This window comes from Hibiscus syriacus, unplaced genomic scaffold (genome assembly GCF_006381635.1).
Source record: "Hibiscus syriacus cultivar Baekdansim isolate YM2019G1 unplaced genomic scaffold, ASM638163v2 tig00117021_pilon, whole genome shotgun sequence".
In the NCBI taxonomy this organism is placed as follows: domain Eukaryota; kingdom Viridiplantae; phylum Streptophyta; class Magnoliopsida; order Malvales; family Malvaceae; genus Hibiscus; species Hibiscus syriacus.
This window is the reverse complement of record NW_024063527.1, coordinates 1768468-1778166: the sequence shown is the minus strand read 5'-3', so window position 1 is coordinate 1778166 and position 9699 is coordinate 1768468. Positions and strand designations below refer to the sequence as shown.

General features: G+C 33.7%; 1 protein-coding gene across 1 annotated transcript; it reads right to left on the bottom strand.

Annotated features, from left to right (window-relative positions):
- Window positions 1–5269: 5269 nt before the first annotated feature.
- LOC120195930 (protein CHUP1, chloroplastic-like) lies at window positions 5270–9520 on the bottom strand. Its single transcript, XM_039197857.1, has 4 exons — window positions 9373–9520; window positions 9206–9273; window positions 7278–8015; window positions 5270–6022 (listed from the first exon to the last, which is right to left on the bottom strand). The coding sequence occupies exons 1-4, from the start codon at window positions 9518–9520 to the stop codon at window positions 5270–5272; spliced, it is 1707 nt and encodes a 568-aa protein (XP_039053788.1).
- Window positions 9521–9699: the final 179 nt, after the last annotated feature.

The window sequence follows — 9699 nt, the reverse complement described above, 5'->3', positions numbered from 1 at the left end:
TTAACTTAAGTATCACTGAACAATGAACATGTTATGACCCAAAGGCAACCTATGTTAAAGCAACACACACAACCATCATGACCAAGTCGACAACACGTGATGGGTAAGAGTACACGTGGGAGGAGGTATTCCAAGGCTTTGTTGATCGAGTTTTGTCGGTTAGCTTAGCTGGTTATTATATATGCAATAGAGGGTAGAGGAAAAGGGTATGAATATTGTGATAAACTGTTATCCTCTATCTTCTTTAATTATGTCTTTGTCTTCTCTTCTCTTCTATTCCTATCTTTTCTTTTCTATCGTTGTAAATATATTGTTCTTCAATGAACATCCAGCTTGATTATTTCAATTCATATCAGCGAGTTCTTAAGTTCATAACATTGGTGCTTTCGTTGAGAGTTGAATGAAAGATTGTTTTTTTTTTTCCTCTCCAAGACGCGCTCATGTGAAATTGCCATTGTTTACCAGAAAAGATCCAGAAAAATGGATATCCTCATCCCACAGTTTCTTTGAATTCTAGGGGACAATGGATCATCATCGGGTAACCGTGTCATCTTTTTAGATGGAAGGGGAAGCCAAGAAATGGTTTCAGTGGATGCAGCAGTGGCGACAGTTGGACGGATGGAACAATTTCATTGATGCCATTCGAAAATGATTTGTGTCCTAAGAAATGGAGTTGAGAGTTCAAACCATGGTGATCAGCAACAAATCATCAATTTCGACAGATCTAAAGCAGACAGAAGATAAAAATCTAAAGCTGCTTAAAGAGATTCATAGGCAGCTAACACTTTTAACTACCCAAATAACTCAGGGCAATATGACAAATGGAGTCAAGATTGGTGGATCGTTGGAAGTTATGACTAGGTAAGATTAATCAAGCATAAAGACACACCAAGTGTTCGACGGATTGCCAACACTAAAGGTGAATAATATTGGAGACCAAACAAATCAAAGTAGCGATGGATTTAAATTTCAAACTGATGAAACAATGATCACTGTTTCTTCCAACGCGATTGAGACAATGGAAAAACATGCTGAAGATGACACATATCCTATATTTGGCAAAAAAATGCTACTTAAATTTGGTGAAGGTATTAGTGATGATATTGGCATTAAAGTCATTGAACCACAAGAACCAAGGTAAGATGAGATCCAAAATATAGATTTAATGGGAATAAAGAATCTTCTCAACTACAGTAAGTAACTCTACCCTACATACGAATTGACATGTATAGCAAATACCTCATTGACATTATATGAGGAATTATATACGCTGACTTCCTTATTGTTAGTTGTTGTTCGGATACATTGAAAAAGCATTTATTCGGGAGTGTTTACACATGTAGAGGAGTTTATTAAGTTTGATGATCCTTATCGATTTTGACTTCTGTTGATGGGAATATCTATGAATCGTCTTGTTTGAAGTTTAATTACAAATTATGTCACCTTCATTTCTAGATGGTTAATTCTTTGGAAGCTCCGATTAGATACTTGTGGAGGCTTCAACTCTTTTCCTGAGGTAGTAATGAATGTTTTTAAAGATGACGGAGTTGGGGAGCTTGTAGAAATGATTGGATTAGCTACTACATATCCTCGTGGCAAGTTTGTGGCTAATAATTTATTAGAAATTGTTGGAAAAGTTTTGTCAAGATATTGCTATTGTGGTAACAAACTAGAGGACATTGACAATTTGATATGGGTTAATTACTTGTTAAAAATGCAAAACAAGTTAGTTTTGGACAATGAGGGTTTCAAGCATTACAGAAGTGAACTTCAGTTTCACACTTTATCCATAAGTGTAAATAATCCTTACGAAGTTCTCATAAATGTTATAGGGGTTTTTGCTCGAAGAAACTACAATCAAAGTTTGACAGTTGGGCATATTGAAACAGAGTGGATCTCTCGAATAAAAACGATTTTCCTCGATATAGATTAATTAATTAGTAGGTTGGTGCAATAATCCTATATTCTTGCAGATATTCACGAGGTACAAGATCTTACCTATTTGTCATTTGCTGCACGTGAATTGATGTTGATAAAGATTGTTGTGAATTCTACTGCTCGACGTGATATCCTTGACATTACTGACATATCTAGAGCCACGGTTGTGAAAGTTTCTGATCACTCAATCACTTTAGAGTTGATGGGAGATCTAGACAAGTTGATTACACTACAGAGATTATTGGAGTCCTATGGTATTTATGAGGTTGCTCAAACTGACCGTCTAGCGTTACGACTAATGAGTGACACTAATGTTAAAGCATAATTCTATCAAGTAATATCTCTAGAAATGCCTTCGGGATTAATGCCTCTGAAATTAGACTATTTCATCGAAGATGTTGTGATAATGAACATTGCAAGATAGCCCCAGATAAATAAAGATATGATGGACGAGTTGCAAGAAATGAAGAAACTATTGAGCCTTACAAATTAGTTGTGAATAGAATGACCGACCAAAAAGATGTTGCATTGGTTACAAAAGATAGAGAGTACGTGTGTCATTATAACAAAGCTAGATGAAGGTTCTAGAGATGGTGCAACTTTGAGCAATAATGAGGTGTTTGGGAAACCAATCAAACTTGTTGATCACGGAGAGCACATGGAGGACTTTAAACAATTTTATCTTGATCGAATGGTTGGATACCTATTGAAGATTGGATATGTTCTATCATTGGTTGAGAAGGCATAAGGAGTTATGTGCCAATTAGAATATGTTGAAGATTTGCAAAAGAAGTTAAGGAATACATATTTTGACTTCAATGATTTCCAAAGGCGGACTAGTGCATTTGCTTGGATGGGTTCCCTAACTCGAGTTAATGGAATGGTCCCTGATATGGCAGTTGTTACTCCAACCAAAGTTCGAGAATCAGATAAGAACTTTAAACTACCGGAGTCCATGATTAAAGCTATGTCGACGTTTCATCAACAAGAAGTTACTTCACTATCTTTGTTGGGAACAAAATTCAAGTTTGGCATCTCCTACGAACGTTGAGGACAAGGTTCTCTTCAAGAGCGGGGTATTGTTATGACCCAAAGGCAACCTATGTTAAAGCAACATACACAACCACCATGGCTAAGTCGGCAGCACGTGATGGGTAAGAGTACACCTGGGAGGAGGTATCCCAAGGCTTTGTTGATCGGGTTTAGTTGGTTATTATACATGCAATAGAGGGTAGAGGAAAAGGGTATGAATATTGTGATAAACTATTATCCTCTCTCTTCTAGTCTTCTATTCTATTTCTTATCGTTTTTTCTCTATCGTTGTAAATCTCTTGTTCTTCAATGAACATCCAGCTTGAGTATTTCAATTCATGTCAGTAAGTTCTTAAGTTCATAACAGAACACTTATCAAATCATTTAATAGAAAATGATTTTTGAAATTTCCTATTTTAAAAATAATTTTATCAGTTTGCATTTAAAATCAAAGTCAAACTAGGTTTGAAAGTTGGTTACACATAAAAGTATTTAAAGTACTCTCACGATTTCCAAAATCGGTACATTGTTAAATTATAAATTTAAATATAAATTCAAAAATAAAATATGAATACATGATTTTTTTATCGAATAAACTTGTTTAAAAATAAAGTTATTTACATTATTTTTTATATTTTTAAAGGGATGGGTTTTAAAAATAAAGTTATTTACATTATTTTTTATATTTTTAAAGGGATGAGTTTGTCACATCGATGAGCACCACTAACGATGAGCATCGTTGAAAACTATTAATTTAATTTATACAAATTTAAAATTCTAAAGTGCTCAATGTACAATTATAAATTAGTTAAAAATTTAAAGGTAAATTATTTAAAATAAAATATTAATTACATTAATTTTCATAAAATTTTAATAATAATTGGATCAAATATCAACCCCTAAATTAAAAAACCTTAAATATATTTTCCTTGCCATTGAAGTTGCCACCGCCGTTCCTACCTCCTTGCATGGCCGTCATTCCCCGCCATTCGCACAACCAATCCGATAAGGTAAGCTTTCTTTATTTTTATTTTGTTTCAAAACTTGGACGGTCGTCTAAGTCGTCACCGACTGGTGCCGCCTTCATTGATAGTGATCGTGTTTGCCTGTGTGTGATGACCGCCATCGAATTTTGGCTTCCCCTAATCCCCTAATTCTCAAACCTTAACCATAACCCTAACCCTTTTTTTCTAATTAGGCCAAATGTAGAATTCTAATTCCCAAGTTGAGTACCCTAATTCCCAAATTAAAACTCTAACTCTCAAAATTAAACCCTAATTTATATATTATAACCGTAATTCCCAAATTGAAACTCTCAATCCATATCGATACGTTGTTTCAGGTGTATTGATACACGAGTAATCGAGTGCTGATACTGGATGTCAATTGGTATATTAATTGATTATTGATACTAGATACCTACTGGTACATTAATTGGTTACTATATTTTATTCAGGTAAACACCAATTCAGACTCAAAATGACTTCGGGTTATCGTCATCTCAGGTCACAAACAATTTTGACTAAAATCGATTTCAATCAATTTTTTAGATCATGTCAATTTTTTTACGTCCCTACTTATCTCTCGTGGTTGGTATTTGTATAGACTATTACATTTTTCAAAAAATATATACAATATAATTTTGATACAATGTGGGCTGATTTTTTGTAATAATGCAGTTGAAAAAAAATTATTCGAATAGGGCACTATCGGAATTATTTCTTCAAATAGGGTGATTGCTACAGTACACCCCAAAGATGCATTGCAGTCCATGCGACTCTAATATAAATTTGGGGGAGACGCATGGAGTGCAATGCGTCTCCCATATTTTTTCATATTTATTTTTTATTTATGTTTTAATCATTATTGCAAAAAATTGAGAAGGCTAAAATTTAGGGGGAGAGCCGCATTGTGATCCAGGGAGGGGGAGTCGCATGGTGTTCCATGCGACCATGGGGAGACGTGGGGAGCTCAGTGCGACTTCGATGTGTATTGTAACATTCACCCCAGTCGAACAAATAATCTCTCGACTGCCCTATTCGAACAATTTTTTTCAATTGCATTATTACAAACAAATCACCCTACAATGTGCTTAAAATATTACCCAAATTTGTTATTCAAATCGAAAAGTATTGTATATTTAAACACATTTAAACCTTGTCTCCTATGTATTACAAGAACAATGATATCAACTGAGTCATGACTCAATCTATATATATATAACATTTGAACATATAACAACGGCTTGTCAAATTATTTACACCAAGTATTCAAAAACAAAACATATCCCAGTAAACTATTACTTTATGCTTGCTGCTTTCTGTATCTTTCCTTTCCCCGGTTTAGGTGCTGGCTGTTTCAAAACTTCCGAAAACTTGAACAGATCAGATTTGAGAATCGAATCAGAATCCTGATAGAATTTCTGGGTTTCAACTGGTGATTCGAGATCATCATCCTTGCCGGACATCAATCTTTTGAATCCATAAGAACCGAAATCGCTGTTCCTTCGAAATTTCTCTGGATCTTTCGTACTCCCTCTCGGGATATCCAACGACGTTGTCGATGAACTCTTCGACGTCGGCGATTCAGCATCTTCGTCGGTTTTACTCGTGTCTTTTCCCCGTAGCAATTTCCTGAGTTTCTTGAAGAACTTGGTCTTGTTGACAGGTTTCGAAGTCGACGAATTATCGCCCGAAGAATAATCGATGGCGATGGATGGTTGGGGGGACGAGTTCAACCATTGATCGCAATCCGAATCGGTGTTGTTGGTCTTCCCTTTATCGGCAATTGTGGCTTCGGCTTTGGCGTATTCGAGTACGAGCTTTTTGGCCCTCGCTTCGGACCTCGGGCTTAGGGTTTTGCTTAAATCTCTCGATCTTTTGCCTGCACGGGGCTTGTTGTTCTTCAGCTCGTATCGCAAGCAAGCATTCACCCAACGAAGGTACATCAGTTCTTCAACATCGGTGAACTTTTGTGCTTTCAGCTTTTCGTTTTGATTCGTCAGTTTTTGGTTTTCTTCCCTCAAATTGTTCATCATTTCACTTGTTTCTGCCTGCAACCAAATAAACCCAGAAAACATAGCAATAAAGGGTCTAGGGTATGCATCAAACATCAATGCCAGATAAAGGGGAAGTTTAAAATACAACTTGAAACAATTTAAATTGGTTCCAACTGAAAATTTTACCATAATCATAAATTTTTTTTTTGTTGGATGGAGTACATTTTATATTGAAATCGAAAAGATATATTACAAAAAGTAACCTCGATGTTTATCAAAAATATTTTAGCCCATATTTTTTTTTGAGTATTTTGACGTTCAACGTTTCTTAATACTCCAAAATATGACCATTTACCCTAAATGAAACGTTTGGGGTCAAAATACTTTATAATAAAAGAATAAAAGTCAAAGTAACTATTTAGTCAAATATTATATACATTTTTACTCTAAAATAAAACATTGAGACTTAAAAAAAGATAATAGGGCTAAAATGATCATTCTAGTAAACTTTGGGTGGCTATTTTTGACATTATGTCCAAAAAATATTACCTTTTTTGTATCCGAAATTATTACAAATTGTATAATTTTTTTTTTGTAAACTCTAAACCCGCCGCAATGTAACTTTTTTCGATTGCAACAAAAAATATAATAAATTGTATAACATTTTAGGTTGAATATGATAACTTGGAGTGAGCGTTCAATAGGGTAGAGTAGAGTCAAAAAAAATTGAGTTATTCGCGTTGACAAGTCTTATTTTACAACTCGAAGTTGACTTGAAATTTTTTCAATGGGAGTTTATAAAATTCAAGTCGAGTCAATTTTTTGAGTTTCTTTTTAAACTTAATTGTAAATATTTATGATATTATGATATTATTTGATTCCAATTTAAATAGTTTTTTAATAACTATATACAATACATATATATTTTTTCATATGTAATATACGTGTATCATAGTATCATACAGAGTTGAAGGACTTGACGTAAACTTGAAAATCAATCCACTAACCACTAAAAATTGAGTTACTATTCAAGTTATTCGAGTTGTATTTTACAACTCGATTTGAACTTAAATTTTTTTCGAATCGAGTCAAGTTTATGAAATTACAACTCAAAGCTAATTCGAGTCAAGTTTTCTCAAGTCGAGTCAAATTAAAAAGAATTCGAGTCAAGTCAAGATTTGTTAAGCCCTAATAATATCATTTTAAATTGACAATAGTGTTTAATTAATCTAAAATTAAACTAGGGCATAGCAGAACTACCCTGGATAAAGATAAGAAAAGTGAGGGAAGGAGGGGGGGGGACAAGTACCTCGGGATTATCCGAATCTGCAAGGATTTTGGTAGACTGCAACTTCTGAGAAAGTTGAGAGTTTTCCAGCTGTAATCTCCGATTAGCTTCCCTCAACTCTTCAGCTTCCACTTCCAAAACCTTGAGCCTCTGCAAATTAGATTCGGAATCCTGATTAGTAGCAGCCGCCTTGAGTTCCTGTTCCTGCAACCTAGAAACCCTCTTTTGAAGGCTTAATATCTGCTCTCTGCTCTGCTCAGCATCCTGCCTGAGTTTCCTCTTGAAAACCTTGATCTTCGATCTTGCAGCTTCGAGCTCCGCGATGACCCTCGCGTGATCCGAAACCTGGGCCTCTAATCTCTGGTTCTCCGACTGTAACGACTCGATCCTGCGCGTGAAAATCTTGGCCTCCATTTTGTTTATCTTCAATTGGTTTTGGAGCTCCAATACTGCTGTTTCTTGTTCTTTGAGGCCGTAGTATTCGAGCAACTGGATTTCGAGGTTTCTCTCTTTTTCACTGAGCATTCTCACCATGTTTCTTAGGTACTTGATTTCTTGTTCGTAATCGTCTTTATCTGCACTCCTAAAGTCTCTTGGATTGTCTAAGTCTAACACGGGTGTCTCAGTTTCGAGGTTAGGGGAGCTCCCGATGTTGTCTGAATATTCCGGCGATAGAAACACATCTCCGACGTCTTTGTTGCGAGGAGAAAGATCAAAAGAAGCATTATCAACACTTGTTCGTTGCATGGACATTTCTTCCTGTCAGCGGGAAATCAAAGCATCATATTCACTTGAGCCAAACTTATCAAACTTATAAAATTTAAGAGTAGAAGTAATTTATATAATTTTAAGATAGAATATAAATTATTTTAAAAAAAATATTAAAATTTTAAAATTTTAAGATACGAATCAATCATCTTTTGGGTCCATCTATATGTTGAGACATATACTAAACACCTAGAAACAATGGCAGAATTAAAGAACTAGTGGGACCATGACTCCATAAAAATATTAAAAATTAATATATATATATATATATTTTAAATTATTAAGTTGGCATATAAAAAATATGTATAATAAGTTAGTAAATTTGATTGTCCCAAACAAATATATACAATTTTAAAATTGAGAAACCACTTAAATATGGTTTATTAAAAACAGTTAATGTTTTTTTATTATTATTTTTAGATGAACAAGAGTTCATTTTTAAAGACACATAATATATGTTCTTTTTCTATGTTTGTTGTCCATCATTTTTAAGTTAAAGACTTCAATAAGTTATTAAGTATTCAGTTTTTAATTTCATTTCATTTGAAGGTATTTTTATAAAAAAAAATATGTTTTCAATTCAATTTATATATTTGATTGTTATTTCAAATATCTATATATATTTTTTGAGGGCAAATATCTATATTTATTACGTGGGTTCATTAATTGTTTATCTATAAAAAATAAAATCTTAGACACAATTCTAAATTATTATCCATATATTTTGTTTCTTTCAATTTTTATGTGACCATGTAAATTTTAAGAACTAATAAAAAAAGTTATTAATATGATATTTTAATATATAATTTACATTGATAAAAGTATTTAAATATTTTAATTAATATATATATATATATATATATATATATATTAAATGATCTCCTAGAGAATAATATTGAATTGTCACTACCTAGAACCTAGAAACTGAACACAGGGTGACACATATTGGATCTAAATGTGTTTAATATGATATGATATTCTAGTGTTTTTTTTATGTTTAGGTAAGGGATGGCTCCATCAGTCTAGGGTCAGGGCATACCTAAGACTTAATTGAGATTTATATAGGAATTTATTGATTTCCCACTAAGAGTGACGGTGATAGGATTCGAACTTGACCTTATAATCTCAAATGATATTCTGGTGTTTAGATTGGAATCCTGATAATGTAAAAGGGAACTTACAGGGTCAGATGTTGGTAACATATCTTTATGGCGATCATTTCCTCTGGAATCAATGTCGAAGAAACAATCTATGCATAAAATCAAAACAATGACAAAGTTTAGAATATCAAACTGATTACTAAGGAAAAGAAGAACAAGTATGAATAAAAAAGGCTAAAACTTCCAACCCGGAACACGAAGGAATGGAGGGGACGGCCAATATCGTCTGAGCTTTCGAGTTTTGAGTCGAGAATAAAGGAAGCCAGCAAAAGAGAGAGCAACGACTACCCCAAATTTCGCCAAGAATGGCCTAAAACCTGAGTTTTCTCTTACCATCGTACCTATAAACGTTTAAGTTGGATCATATTATTCTATGAATCCCAGATAAAGAAAGATCATAGGTTCGTCTTCTTCATCCAAAATGCAAATGTCTGGAATTCTATCTATATGAACAAGCAATTCATTACAGATACATAAAGATTGACAAATAATCAATTTAATGTAAAAGAAGAGAA

Bases quoted from the DNA above. Each gene is read 5' to 3' on its own strand.
- LOC120195930 (XM_039197857.1), bottom strand. From the start codon at position 9,520: ATGGTAAGAGAAAACTCAGGTTTTAGGCCATTCTTGGCGAAATTTGGG. The intron at 8,016-9,205 runs GTAAGTTCCCTT...TCCCGCTGACAG, and splicing joins TGTTACCAACATCTGACCCT to GAAGAAATGTCCATGCAACG. The intron at 6,023-7,277 runs GTACTTGTCCCC...ATTTGGTTGCAG, and splicing joins CAGATTCGGATAATCCCGAG to GCAGAAACAAGTGAAATGAT.